The sequence below is a fragment of the Monodon monoceros genome, unplaced genomic scaffold, assembly GCF_005190385.1.
Source record: "Monodon monoceros isolate NGI ecotype Baffin Bay Population unplaced genomic scaffold, NGI_Narwhal_1 Super_Scaffold_10, whole genome shotgun sequence".
NCBI classification, from domain to species: domain Eukaryota; kingdom Metazoa; phylum Chordata; class Mammalia; order Artiodactyla; family Monodontidae; genus Monodon; species Monodon monoceros.
In genome coordinates this window covers 13,967,540-13,983,160 of record NW_021703766.1, presented here as the reverse complement: position 1 = coordinate 13,983,160, position 15,621 = coordinate 13,967,540, and the positions used below count along the sequence as shown (strand labels likewise).

At 37.1% G+C, this 15,621-nt stretch overlaps 1 protein-coding gene across 1 annotated transcript in view; it reads left to right on the top strand.

Moving 5' to 3' along the window:
- HYDIN (HYDIN axonemal central pair apparatus protein) overlaps positions 1-15,621 on the top strand; it is a 431,237-nt gene that overhangs the window by 88,527 nt on the left and 327,089 nt on the right. Inside the window, 3 exon segments of the mRNA XM_029201876.1 lie at positions 2,226-2,383; positions 4,167-4,292; positions 14,033-14,152. Coding sequence (XP_029057709.1) covers positions 2,249-2,383; positions 4,167-4,292; positions 14,033-14,152 — 381 coding nt within the window. The 5' untranslated portion in view covers positions 2,226-2,248.

Genomic DNA, 15,621 nt, shown 5'->3' with positions numbered 1-15,621 from the left:
TATAGTGCCTGTATTGTTATCTATTACTGTATAACAAATTACCCCCAGATTAATAGCTTAAAACACTGAATATTTGTTTTCTCAGTTTCTGTAGGTCAGGAATCTAGGTGAGGCTTAGCTGGGTGCTTCCTACTCAGGGTCTCTCATGCATCTCCTGTCAAGCTGTTGCCCAGACTGCAGTCATCTTAAGGCTCAACTGGGGCTGGCAACTCTGCTTTCATTCACATGGTTGTTGGCAGCCCTCAGAAGATCCACTGCCAAGCTCACTCATGTCATTGCTGTCAAGGCTTGGTTCCTCACCACATGGGCCTCTCTATAGGTTTCCTGAGTGTCCTTACAATGTGGTAACTGGTGATTCGAGAGAGCCAGGCGGTGCCCAAGATGGAACTAATTTTCTTTATAACTGATCTCAGATGTGACATCCATCACTTGTGCTGTATTATATTTGTTAGAATACCTAAGCACAGCCCACACTCAAGGGGAGAGGATCATATAAATATATGAATGCTTGGAAACAGGTATCATTGACTGCCATCATAGGGGCTTTCTACCATAATTCCCTTAATTCTCCTTTATTCTATCTCATTAAATGCTTTGATTCCTACCTAGTACTTATACAGTTGTTAATCTTGTCTACTTTTCGGCTGTCTTTCTTTTTTCTTTTCATTTAAAATTGCATCCTTTCTACTTTGTCAGAAAATATAACGTTTAAATTCTATTCTCCTTATGTTTTCAACATTATTTTAATACCTGTACAATTACATATATATGAAATGCTCATCATCAGTCCTTTTGCTGAAGTTCCCCACTCAGCTTTTGGTTGGATGAAGCCCATCCTCTAGTATATTCTTCAGGAAGGGAACATGTTTATAATATTCCCTGGGCTTCTGCATGTTCAAAACTCCTTTTCTGTAGCCTCAGTGACTGAAGGAGAGCTTGGTTCCTTCTAAAATCCTTGGCTCCTGCTTTGTAAAGTCTTTGAAAAATGCTGCTCCTCTGTTTTCCCCCTGCATAGCTTGCTTTTACAAAGTCCAATGACATCTAATTCTCTTGCCCTTGTACATTATTTTGACTTTTTGCCTGGATGCTAATTTTTAAAATTCTTTGAAGCCTAGTCGTTCTTCTAAGATATGACTCATAGTTGATCATTTTGGGTCAGTTTTCCTGGGTACCTACTAGTCCCTTTTCATTGTTTTTTTTTCTGGAATTTTTCTTGGATTATGGCTTTAAATATTAATTTCCCTCCAGTACCTTCTCTTCTTCATGGGCTCCAATTATAGCATGTTAGAACTTCTTTCACTCTCTTCTATTCCAATCATTTCTTTCTCTGATCTTTTTTCTTATTTTAAAATTTCATATTCATTTCTTTGGGTGTTTTACTGCTTTATTTCAGTGTGCCTTATTACATTTTCATCATATCTCTTTTCCTTTATGCACTGCCTTCCCCTCCATTTTGGTCTGGTAGTGCCTTATTGTCTTTTGAACTTTTAACAATTTTAAGGTTTTTTATTTGACATTGAATCAAGCTTTTTTTTTTTTTTTTCCTGCACAGGGTTGAACAACCTAGCCTGCTATTATTAAAAGTAGAAATCCCTACATAGTCATAAATGGACTTCCAAAGTTGCAAGTGTCCTGCTAGAAGTATATGGAAATATATGCAAAGGGGAGATGTCATATTTCTTTGCTTTGGAGGTATTGGGTGGCTGTTTAATGCCTTGTTTATTACTATAAACTTCAAAAAATTTTTCACAAACTTCTTTTTCCACGTATCATCTCATGCTGCCTTTTTCAATTCTCTGCCTAGGTGTGAAGGTTTGAAGCCTTATATTTATTGTGTTTGAAGGGTGCCATGAGAGAGAATAGTCAAATAAGCAGATAAAGTAGCAAACTATGAAGTATAGTTATTGAGCAGTTTTTGTTTATTTATCTGGAGAAGATAAAAGTACCAAAATATAGTAACTGCTTATGTTTTCATGTCTTCCCTGAGCTTAGTCCAGAATCACTTGCTTTTTCTAAAAGCGATCCTAGACTTCAGGATAAGGCTAAATCTAGACAGATTCATGGAATAGACTCCTACAGTTAAGGCATTTGTTCCAAGCATTGGATGTATTTTTGAAAATCGGTATTTTCTAAACCTTCGTATATTGGAAAAAGCTTCAAAAAATGTGACCTGTATTCAGGAATTAACTGTATTTGTTCTAAAACTATTTTGTTTTCACTCTTAGGTATACAAAGGAAATAACTAAAAATGACAAGTAGAAGTCTTGAGGAGTCCATGGGGGCTGTTCAGACGGGGCTAGTCAGAACGCTTAAAGGATTCCAAAGCAAGATTTTGCCACCCCTGAGTCCGAAGGTGGTTACAGAAGAAGAAGTAAATCAAATGGTAATGTATAAGAGAATTTCTGAGTAAAATACTTAATGCAGTCTTTCTCCTCAGGAGAATGACAGTTGCTACTTGACATTCTCAGAATATCAAACAGAATTACTGGCTGATAATATCCGTTTAGTTAACATGGGTAGATTGCTGCAGAGCATAGTTACCTTTTAAAGCTTGGGGAATTTTTGAAATTATATACATCAAAGTAGAGGCTTAAATTAAATTGCTTAAGTTAATCAGTTGAACTAAGACTATGCAAGCAAATTATTAAGATTTTCTAAATATTAGCTAGAACCTTAAGAAACTGTCATTTATGTAGTTCAAAAACAGTCAAATATCAGGATTTCATAGGTGTAACATATATAATCAATTACCTGTTGATTGGCAAGAGTTATTTTTGTGTATTTGTAGAACATAATGCATTAAAATGATGACTATATAATATCTAGGAAAAATGCATAACTTTTTCTGTCCTTTATGATAGAAAACAATTACATTTTTAATGAATTCTAATGATTTGGTGAGAACTGAATTATAAACTACATGCTATGGAAATATCAATAACAATTTAAAGTGTTAAACATTGTGTTCACTGCATTTTAAAAACTAGTCTCAGGTTATGTTCCAATTAGAAAAATAAAATCTATCATTTTCTTTTGTGATTGTTCTTGTTTCAGCTTTAAAGTAACTCCTTACTTTTTGCTTGTAAGAGTTTATTTTTATTTAAATCACAACACAGCTGATACCTCATAACATTTTAACATTCTAATCTGTGTTCCAATCAAAAGGAATCTTAAAAGCTATATTAGAAATATGCCTTCATTTAAATGGATTCAATCACAAAAATTAAATTTGTAGGGAATTTGAAGAGCATTGATTTTAACCCAAGGCGAAATGAATCAGCTAAATTATATATCCCTGAATGTTTTAAGAAGTCTTGGCACATACTTAAGCATTATGTTGCTGCCAGTGATCATAATCTCTTTGCATATAAAGTAGCCCTAGAACAAAGTGAACATTCCAGAACAACAATCAATAGTGATTGGTCTTGGGTGAGCCCTTGCTGGTTTATTTAAATGATTTTATTTAAATGATAGGTTACCTTTTTTTCTCAAAACCGTAGAAAGTGTTAAAGAATCTTGTGTTCTTGTTTGGGTATGTGGATGTGACTGGCTGCTGGATCTGATGATTGACTTAGAGCTCTTTTAAAACAAGGTCTAAATGTGCTCTTACGATTTCTAAAAAGTTCAAACTCGTTCCTAAGCAGCACAGTCATACTTCCCAGATCCTTTACTTTATAAGATTTCTCTTTAACCTGATATAACATGATAAACACCCAAAAGCTTTACTTGCGTGTTGTAACTTCATTTGAGAAATAGAAATATTTCAAGGAGGATTAGCCTCCTTAGCTCTGAAGCCCTTAAGTGATTTTAGAAACCTAGAGTTTTATGCTCTTCTGAGCATATATGTTAAGCTCTTTGGTCATGTTCCCATGCAATTTCTTGACCTTCCTCTCCCCCACCCCAGGTTCTTTTGTGTGATTCCTTCAAAATCATAAGGAAACAGCAACCACATATTCTTTCAAATTATTGTGCAAAGAGCTCAGGAGTGCACGGGTAACTTCGCTTGTATTATTCAGTTATTTTAAACGTTTTATAGGGGAACTTAGTGGCATTCCAGAATTATCCTGAAAGCTGCAAACACAAATTATTCATTACTGGCACTTATGAAAGCACTTTTTCAGTATTACCATTTATGAATCTTTGGCTCCTGTTGCTTTAAATTCTAGCTGACTCCCTCAGAGTTCCTGAAGGAAATGTCCCTCACCACAGAGCAGAGACTGGCCAATACACGTGTGATGTGCCGACCACAGATCACTGAACTTTTAGATATGAGGGAAACAACACATCAAAAGGTAGCTGCTTTCTGTCATACTTGCATATAAAGTAGGTCCTGGAATAATGTGAATAGTCTAGAACAATAAGAACTAAGCAGTACTTATTGTTCCTGGGCTAACTAATCCCTTATTGGATTTGTTTTATGTATTCTTTTTCTACCCCTGTTGATCTTGATATCTATAATTTGATACAAAAAGAATTACACAATACAATAACTTTTAAAAATTTTATTTTTATTTATTTATTTTTGGCTGTGCTGGGTCTTAGTTGTGGCATGCGGACTCTTAGTTGTGGCATGCATGTGGGATCTAGTTCTCCAACCAGGGATCGAACCTGGGCCCCCTGCATTGGGAGCATGGAGTCTTACCCACTGGACCACCAGGGAAGTCCTCAACTAACTTTTGACTAGTCACATTTCTTCCTTAGCTACTTCTGGACACCATTGTTTACAGATTAGGAGTAATCCCAAGAATTATATTAGCCAAGCCCAATTAGGTTATCCTCCTAGTGTAAGAAATCCCTCCTTACCTGAGCTGTCATAACTAGAAAGGAAGAAGGAGGAACTGTTTATTAAAATAGGCATTTTTGTCTATTCTGGCTGATTTCCAATAACAAATGTATCCTTTTAGTCTCTAAAGAATAGCTATTTTAACATGTTTCTGTATTCTCATGTAAACCATACATTCCAGGCTTTAGGAGTATATGTTTATAAAGTAGTTCTTATTTCCTACATTTTAATTAATTTCTTGAATTATATGCTTCACTTTTTGCACAAGTTATGGTATGAGCCTCCATCAGTTAAACTGCTGGAGATTAGCCTCCTCTCAAAGGGTTCCCAGCTATTCCTGAGGGTTTTTCAGAGTGATTTCCCACAAGACAAGTGAGTCCCTCAGGCTCTTTTGCTCTCCTTGGCATGCCATTGCCACCCCATAAAATTTGCTCTTCTTCTGAGCACTTCTAGCTTTAGCTATTCATTGTTTCCTCTATTTCCCATAACACCCTCTAACTTTGAGAGCAGGGAACACAGCTTTCTCCAAAGCTAATTCATCCTAATTAAGGGCTAACTGCTCCTTTCCCAGAGCATAACTAAGACCAGACTATGTGTATTGTTCTGTGTGTACTGCTTGTGTGTGTGTTTTAAAGTATTTTGATTCCTGCTATGAAGGATGAAGAAATTAGTGTACCACATCTCATCTTCTTGCCTCTGTCCTCTGTCAACTCAGTCAGTTATTTTTTACTTTGTTTTCCGGAGTTTCATTTGTTTTTTGGTAGATAGTCATACTCTTCTCACTTCCTCCAGAAGAGATTATGGAAACTATATTTCCTTGATTTTATAAATTTGATAATATTTGCCTATTGTCTTTATAGGTGAACTGCAGATTTGTTAGATGTAAAATTCTTGGGTCACACATTTTCCCCATAAGAGATTTGCAGGCATTTTCTTCACTACCTTCTGGCTTTAAATGATGATATGCAGAAGTATGCAGCCTAATGTTTTAGCTTGTATGCCCAAAGATTGTTTATTCTTATTTGATGCCCAGTGATTTTATTAGGATGTGACTAAATTTTTCCTAAGACACTACGTACCATTATTTTATTTTTAGAAAGTTTTTCTTGAATTATCAAGTATTTGTTCATGCCATTTTTGTTTTTATGTTTTTTAGAAATATCAATTGTGAACATGCTGGATCTTCTTTGTCTGCCCTTCTACACCTTGCATTTCCTCCCTAATCCATCTTAAACTTTCTGTTCATTCCCATTTCATTGTAATTACATTCATCAACTTATCCTCTGTATCCCTTACTTTGAGTTGTGTGTGTGTGTGTTTCTCTTAAAATTCATTCTTAAGCTTGACCAGTTCAACACACCTGGGTTGTCTCACAGCATTTTACAGTTAGTTCCTTTTTTTGTACTTTTTAATTCACTTGTGTCTCAGATATCACTCTTCTTTGGCTTTCTTCCTACTTCACTGGTTGCTTTTTTCTTATTTGTTGGATCTTTCTCCTCTTCCTGTTGGCTAAATATTGGAGTTCCCCAGTACTTGGTCCTTAAACTTCTTTCTCTTCTGAACTCATTCCTAAGGTGACTCCTTCCAGGAACAAGGCTTTAAATTTCACCTTTTAAGTGATTGCTTTCATAATTATATCTCCTGCTATGGCCTAGCCCCTGATCTCTGGATCATATATTCAGCTCAATGTGTGATTGGCAGCTCAAACTTAAAATCCTTAAAAGCTAATTTTTGCATTACATTCTTTCCCTAAAGGCATGATCTTTCCTCTTTTGTCTTTCCTCCCTCCACCATGTAATACCCCCATTTATCTATTTTCTCAGGCCAAAAACCTTGGTGTTATCTCTGATGCCTCTGTTTTTCTCACGTCTTATATGAAATCCAAAACAAGGGCTAATAATCACAAATATGTCTTTAATCCAACCACTTCTCACCACCTCCACCACTGCCATCCCAGTTCAACCCACCATCATCTAGGCTCCTGAAATAGCCTCCCTGTTTCCAACTCATCACCCCGTTACCAATTCTCCACAAAGAAGTAAGAGTGGTTTTTATTTTATTATTTATTTATTTATTTAAAATATTTATTTATTTATTTATTTATTTATGGCTGTGTTGAGTCTCCGTTGCACGCGGGCTTTCTCTAGTTGCGGGGAGCGGGGGCTACTCTTCGTTGCATTGTGCAGGCTTCTCACTGTGGTGGCTTCTCTTGTTGCAGAACATGGGCTCTAGGTGCGTGGGCTTCAGTAGTTGTGGCTCGCGGGGTCAGTAGTTGTGGCACACGGGCTTAGTTGCTCTGTGGCATGTAGGATCTTCCTGGACCAGGGCTTGAACCCATGTCCCCTGCATTGGCAGGCAGATTCTTAACCACTGCGCCACCAGGGAAGTCCCAAGAGTGGTTTTTAAAAATGTAAATCAGAACATGTTACTTCCGTGTTGAAAACCACCTAGTAGCTTCCTGTTACCCTCATAGTTATAAGGTCCTGCATTATCTGATCCTGAGTCCTTCATAGTCTTTTCCTTCCTCTCTCCCCCAGCTCATTCTCCTCTAGCTGCTCTCCCCTCTTGCTGCTCTTCAAACACTCAAGGATAATTCTCACCCTAGGGCCTTTGCATTTGTTATTCCTTCTAACTGGAATGCTGTTCTCTCAGATCTTTGCGTGACTTGCTTCAGATCATTTCCTCAGAGAGGCCATGCCTTGGCTACCTATCATAAAGAGCAACCATCCCCCATTCACTCTGTCTCCTTGTCCTACTTTGGTTTTCTTCATAGCCTTATCACTGCCTGACCTCATATTATGTATTTCTTTTTTTAAAAAAATATTTATTTATTTACGTGGCTGTGCTGAGTCTTAGTTGAGGCCCGTGGGATTTTCGTTGCCGTGTGTGGGATCTTTAGTTACAGCATACGGGATCTAGTTCCCTGACTAGCGATTGATCCTGGGCCTCCTGCATTGGGAGTGTGGAGTCTTAGCCCCTGGACCACCAGGGAAGTCCCTATTTCTTTATTTTTTATCCATTTCCTTAAGCATTTCAGCTTCATGAGGCAGGGGCTTTATTGGCTTTGTTCACTACTGTATGCTCAACATATGGAACATATTAGAAACTCAATTAGCACTTATTGAATGAACACATGAATTTTTCATCTCTTTGTCATTGTGATTATTATTATCACTCATCTTTGAAATAAAGAAGGGAATTCTTCCTGGACTTGCTGTTTGCAGGTAGTTAATGTTGAGGCGGGGCTCGGTAGGGTCACAGACCAGCAGGAATTCTCCATGATTCTAAGGGCAGCTCTTTATGAAAGCAAATCATATGTATGTGTTTATTTGGAAGGGAAATGAGAGGAAGGGAGGAGGAGTAACTGAGTTGTGTTAGCCTTTTCTTCTCCCCAGAGTTCTAACTTAGGGATTCTTATGATTCTTTTACCCTGTCTAAATGATGGACTCTTCTTATAAATATGCATTTTGTGTATTTTCCATGCAATTGTCAGTAGTTCAGTGTAGATCTTCTTTAATTTCTGTCGATAATGGTTTGTAGTTTTTCCAGGTAAAGTTCTTGCACATCTTCCATTGGATTTATTCCTATGTATTTTATGTTTTAGGATGTGATTTTAAATGATATTGTTTATAAATTTCATTTCCTAAATGTTCATTGCTAGTACAAAGAAATATAATTGATTTTTTATGTTGACCTTGTACTCAGTGACCTTGATAAATCACTTGTTAATTCTAATTTATCTATAGGTTATTTTGAATTTTCTAAATAAACAAGTTTTTGTTCTGGGGAAAATGTCAGTTTTGTTTCTTCTTGATCAAAACTTCTAGTGTTAAAATAACCTTGTATTTCTGAGATAGACTCAACTTGGTCATGTATTATCTTTTTTATATATTGTAGGTTTCAGTTTGCTAATGATTTGCTTTTTTTTTGATCTATGGTTCATGACCTATAATTTTCCTGTCTCCTACTGTCTTTCTCAAATATATGAAAGTTATGCTAACAACATCATCATTAAATGGAAGACATTTAATTTTTTGTTTTTCTTTTTCATTGTAGTTTACTATAGGACATTATAGTTCCCTGTGCTATGCCGTAGGACCTTGTTGTTTATCTATTTTATATATAGTAGTTTGTATCTGCTAATCCCAAACTCCTAATTTCTCCCTTTCCCACCCTCTTTCCCCTTTGGTAACCATAAGTTTGTTTTCTGTGTCTGTGAGTCTGTTTCTGTTTCATAAATAAGTTCATTTCTGTCATATTTTAGATTCCACATGTAAGTGATATCATATGGTATTTGTCCTTCTCACTTACTTTACTTAGTATGATAACCTCTAGGTCCATTCATGTTGCTACAAATGGCATTATTTCATTCTTTTTTATGGCTGAGTAGTATTACATTGTGTATATATACCATGTCTTCTTTAGCCATTCATCTGTCAATGGACATTTAGGTTGTTTCCATGTCTTGGCTATTGTAAATAGAGCTGCTATAAACATTGGGGTGCATGTATCTTTTCGAATTAAAGTTTTATCCAGATATATGCCTAGGAGTGGGATTGCAGGATCATATGGTAAGTCTGTTTTTAGTTTTTTTTAAAGAACCTCCATACTGTTCTCCACAGTGGCTGCACCAATTTACATTCCCACCAACAGTGTAGAAGATTCCTTTTTCTCCACACCGTCTCCACCATTTGTTATTTGTAGACTTTTAATGATGGCCATTCTGACCACTGTGAGGTGGTAGCTCATTGTGGTTTTGGTTTGCATAATTAGTGGTGTTGAGCACTTTTTCATGTGCCTGTTGGTTATCTGTATTTCTTCTTTGGAGAAATGTCTAGTTAGATCTTCTGCCCATTCTTTGATTATTTCTTTTCTTGTTATTGAGTTGTATGAGCTATTTGTATATTTTGGAAATTAAGCCCTTGTCTGTTGCATCATTTGCAGATAATTTCTCCCAGTCTGTAGGTTGTCTTTTCATTTTGTTTATCGTTTCCTTTACTGTGCAAAAGCTTATAAGTTTGATTAGCTCCCATTTGTTTATTTTTGCTTTTATTTCTGTTGCCTTGGGAGACTGACCTATGAAAATATTGGTACCATTTATGTCAGAGAATGTTTTTCCTATGGTCTCTTCTAGGAGTTTTATGGTGTCATGTCTTATGCTTAAGTCTTTAAACCATTTTGAGTTTATTTTTGTGTATGGTGTAAGGGTGTGTTCTAACTTCATTGATTTACATGTGGCTGTCCAGCTTTCCCAGCACTGCTTGCTGAAGAGACTGTCTTTTCTCCATTGTGTATTCTTACCTCCTTTGTCAAAGATTAATTGACCATAAGTGTGTGGGTTTATTTCTGAGCTCTCTGTTCTGTTCCATTGATCCATATGTCTGTACCAAAACCTTGCTGTTTTGATTACTGTAGCTTTGTAGTATTGTCTGAAGTCTGGTAGGGTTATGCCTCTAGCTTTTTTCTTTTTCCTCAGTATTGCTTTGGCAATTCTGGGTCTTTTATGGTTCCATATAAATTTTAGGATTAATTGATCTAGTTCTGTGAAAAATGTCATAGGTAATTTGACAGGGATCACATTAAATCTGTAGATTGCTTTGGGTAGTATGGGCATTTTAACAGTTTAATTCTTCCAAACCAAGAGCATGAGCTATCTTTCCATTTCTTTGAATCATCTTCAGTTTCTTTTATAAATGTTTTATAGTTCTCAGCATATGCCTTTCATCTGCTTCATCAGGTTTATTTGTATTTTGTATGTGATTTAAAAAACATTATTTATTTATTTATTTTTGGCTGCATTGGGTCTTCATTGCTGCGTGTGGGCTTTCTCTAGTTGCGGCGAGTGGGGGCTACTCTTCGTTGTGGTGCGCTGGCTTTTCATTGTGGTGGCTTCTCTTGTTATGGAGCACGGGCTCTAGGCACGTGGGCTTCAGTAGTTGTGGCTTGTGGGCTCTAGAGGGCAGGCTCAGTAGTTGTGGTGCACAGGCTTAGTTGCTTCATGGCATGTGGGATCTTCCTGGACCAGGGATTGAATCTGTGTCCCCTGCATTGGCAGGCAGTTTCTTATCTACTGTGCCACCAGGGAAGCCCATATGTGATTTTAAAGTGAATTGTTTTTTACTTTCCCTTTCCAGTATTTCATTGTTAGTGTAAAGAAATGCAGCAGATTTCTGTATGTTAATCTTGTATCCTGCTACCTTGCTGAATTTACTTATCAGTTCTAGTAGTTTTTGTGTGGAGTCTTTAGAGTTTTCTATATACAGTATCATGTCATCTGCATATAATGACAGTTTTACCTCTTCCAATGTGGACAAATTTTATTTCTTTTTCTTATCTGATTGCTATGGCTAGGCCTTCCAATATTATGTTGAATAGAATTGGTGACAGTGAGCATCCTTGTCTTGTTCCAGGTTTTAGTGGGAAGGCTTTCGGCTTTTCACTGTTGAGTGTTATGTTGGCTGTGGGTTTATCATAAATAGCTTTTATTATGTTGAGATATGTTCCCTCTATACCCACTTTGGTAAGAGTTTTTTTTTATCATGAATGGATGTTGAATTTTATCAAATGTTTTTTCTGCATCTATTGAGATGATCATGTGGTTTTTGTCTTTTCTTTTGTTGATGTGGTATATCACATTGATTGATTTGCTTATCCTTGTGACCCTGGGATGAATCCAACTTGATCGTGGTGTGTGATCTTTTTTTACGTGTTGTTAGATTTGGCTTGTAATTGACTTGTAATTTTCTTTTTTGGTATTGTCTTTGTCTGGTTTTGGTATCAGGGCAATGGTGGCTTCATGGGATGACTTTGGAAGTGTTCTTTCCTCTTCAGTCTTTTGGAAGAGTTTGATATAAGAGTTTTGGTGTAAGTTCTTTGTGCGTTTGGTAGAATTCCCTAGTGAAGCCATCTGGTCCTGGACTTTCGTTTGCAGGGAGTTTTTAAATTACAGGTTCTATTTCATCTCTAGTGATTGGTCTGTTCAAATTATCTATTCCTTCTTGATTCAGTTTTGGTGGGCTGTATGTTTCTAGAAACTTATCCATTTATTCTAGGTTGTCCAATTTGTTGGCATATAATTGTTCATAGTATTCTCTTATGGTTTTTTGCATTTCTGTGGTATTGGTTGTTATTTCTCCTCTTTCATTTCTTATTTTGTTTATGTGAGTCTTCTCTTTTCTTCTTGGTGAACCTGAACAGAGGTTTGTTGATTTTGTTTATCCTTTAAATAAAACAGCTCTTGGTTTTATTGGTTTTTTTCTACTTTCTAAAAATCCCTATTTTATTTATTTCCTTTCTGATCTTTATTATTCCCTTTCTGCTAACTTTAGGTTTTGTTTGTTCTTTTTCTGATTCTTTTAGGTGGTAGGTTAGGTTGTTTATTTGAGATTTTTCTTGTTTTTTACAGGAAGGCCTGTATTGCTATGAACTTCCCTCTTAGGACTGCTTTTGCTCTGTGCTCTCTCTGTTCTGCCTGTTGCAAACTGACTGCTGCACTCTCCTCCGAGCCTCTGAAGCTTCCTTTCTGTCCCAGCTGATCACCACGCCAGTGAAGGGGCTTCCCAGGATGAGGGAACCTTTCCTCTTTCACAGCTCCCTCCCAGGGGCGCAGGTCCTGTCCTGATTCATTTATTTTTTTTCTTTCATCCTACCTGGTTATGTGGTAATCTTTCTTGCTATTTTGGTTTTATGAGATCTTCTGCCAGCACTGAGCAGGTATTCTGTGAGAATTATTCCACATGTAGATGTACTTTTGATGTATTTGTGAGAGGAGGTAAGCTCCTCATCCTTCTATTCTGTCATCTTGATTTGGCGACCCCTAATTTTTTGTCTTTCTTTCCTTTGGGAGAGTTCCTATAATGTTTGAGTTGTATTTTCTTTAAATGGCAGTGCCACACTTTAAAAAAAATTAATTGTTTATTTTTGGCTGTGTTGGGTCTTCGTTGCTGCGCGTGGGCTTTCTCTAGTTGCGGCGAGTGGGGGCTACTCTTCATTGTGGTGCATGGGCTCCTCACTGTGGTGGCTTCTCCTTTTGCAGAGCATGGGCTCTAGGGCACATGGGCTTCAGTAGTTGTGGCACATGGGCTTCAGTAGTTGTGGCTCATGGGCTCTAGAGCGCAGGTTCAGTAGTTGTGGCGCATGGGCTTAGTTGCTCCGCGGCATGTGGGATCTTCCTGGACCAGGGCTCGAACCCGTGTCCTCTGCACTGGCAGGTGGATTCTTAACCACTGTGCCACCAGGGAAGCCCCAAGTTGTATTTTCTTTAAATGTTTGCCAGAATTTGCTTGTAGAGCTATTTGGGCCAGAGTTTTATCCATGAAAAGTTTTTACTTTACAAATTCAATTTCTCTAATAGTTAGGGAACACTTCATATTTTCTATTTCTTTTTGTGCTAGTTTTTACAAATTGTATTTTTCTAGGAATTTATAATTTTAATCTAAATTTTCGCATTTGTTATCGTTTTACTTAGTTTGGGTTCTGTAGTAATGTTCCTATTTTTTATAATTGGCTCTTTTATAATTGGCTGTGTCTTCTTTTCTTGATCAGATTCAGGTATTTTATTATTTTTATTAGTCTTTAAAGACTCAACTTTTGGCTTTGTTGATTCTGTGGGACAGTTACTTTGTATTTCATTAATTTCTGCTGTTTTTGTTGTGTCATTTTTGTTTTTTTGTTTGGGTTTTAATGTGTTTTTTATGTTTGCTATTGTTGTTCTAAATTATTGAGGTGGATACTTACATCTTCAATTTCCAAACTCTCTGCTGAGGTGCACCCAGGATACAACCGTGAACTCAACACGGCATCGTGTGGTATTCTGAATTTTTAAGGGAAACATGGCAGTACTCAAAACCTGTTGGATACTACATAAGCTACTAGCTTGAGATAATTCAGTTTTACCATTAGATAATACTGTCTTGTTAATCCCTCAGTGCCTCCAAACAGGTTTTTGTTGATACAGCTTTTCTTCTTATTCTCATAGGGGAGTTGGTTCAAATTACCTTATTCACTATTACTGGAAATGGAAGTTTTGAGTTGTTGTTCTAACTAGCCTATTTTTTAAATTGAGGACCAAAACCTAGAAGTTGATGACAATAACCTTACTGATTATAATAGTGTTTATAGTACTTTCCCCTTTTTGAATGTTTCCTTTGTTCTTGGTGTTAATATTCATAGGTATATGTAGTAATTTCTTATCTTCCCCAGTTGTTTCTGCCATTGTGTGACTATATGATTTTATTTTTTCAACTGCAGTTTCCAGGAATTGACCTGGATCAGGCCTTATTCCAGCCCTTTCCATCAGAAATTGTATTTCAGAACTACACTCCCTGTGAAGTCTATGAAGTTCCACTAGTTTTGAGGAACAATGACATAGTGAGTATGTTTGCTGGGATGACTGTACCTTTCATGGATATATAAGAAGGGATTAGATAAAATGGGATCCTGTAGGGTCTTAGATAAGCTCTTGAACTTGATAGGCCTAGGAAGGCAGATAAAAACATGCCCTTTGACTATAAGCTTAATGAAGACAAGACTGTGTCGGTTGGTTTGTTGCTAAATGCTCAGTCCCAGGGCAGTACCCAACAACTGGTAAACTCCCAGTGTGTGCACTGACATTTTGTTGAATAAGAGATTGGCTAGATCAGTGTCATGAAGTGCTCATGAGTGACCATTTGGGCTAGGTTTTCATTTAATACAAGATGATTGCTGTTCATGTTTACATACTCCACGTTAGAGCCACTATTTCCCCAACTGAAGGTATCAACTCTACTCATATGAATTGCAGTTGTTGATCCAATGCATTTAGATTCTGCAAATTGTATTAAAAAAAAACAAAACAAAAAAGAAGATCCCCTTTTCTCTTTTCCACCTCCTCCCTTCTACCTCAGATAGCCTTCAGATTTTGTTCACAGGTAGTTTTGGATGGCTTCTCCCACTGTCTGTACCTTGTTTCTTTGTGCTTGCAACTGAGGATTTCTTCTCCATCCGTATGCCTTTTCTTTCAGAGATATATTAGGGTATATTTCAAGAAAGAGTATTAAATGACTGAAGAGTTCCTTGACACGTAACAATAAGGAAAGGAAGAATAATGCAGAAGGTCAGCATGAAGCACAGTTAAGTGTGAAAAGTAATCAGGTAGGAAGGAAGGCATTAGAGAGATGCTAAGCATCAGGTGTTAAGGACAAGTAGAAATACTTATGGGAGTCTTAGAATGTTGAGACAAAAATTCTAGCTATAATAAAGTAGGGAAAATAAGTGAAGACTATGCAAGAATTCAAGGCAAATGGGAAGACTTGCAGTTATATTCAGTACAGTAGCTCATTAAAGGAATCAGTGATGCCTTTCAGAGATCAATGGGGTGATTTAGTGACAGCAAAGTCAGACTTTGGAGAAAATGGAACATTTAGTTCTTCGCTGAAGGCGTGTTAGCAAGAGAAGCTCATGGGTTTGAAGCTAAAAGGTAGGCAGAGAGAAGAAAAAAACCCCGAGGTGTTCAGGGTTATGTTCCTAGACCTCAGGAAGAGGTGAGTTACATAGACATTAGAACTCTCTCTTTTCATGCAGGGCTGCCAACCAATTTAGTTTCTCACTTCGAGTTCTTGTTTTCCCTTTCTCCATTACTTTTTGACTCTTGTTCAAGTTTTTTTAGGCTATTAAAGGCAGAGAGGAGCTAGTCCAAAGGGTACTTTGGGTACTCCTCCCCAGCCATAAGCAAGAAATGCTTGTCACTGAGTGTATATGAGCATGTCAGGGATAAGAGGCATGTGTGAGTCTTGTCTGCCAAAGGGCATTCAGTTGTCATGTATAAAACCCACACTTCTTGGTAAGATGCTGCTAGAGTA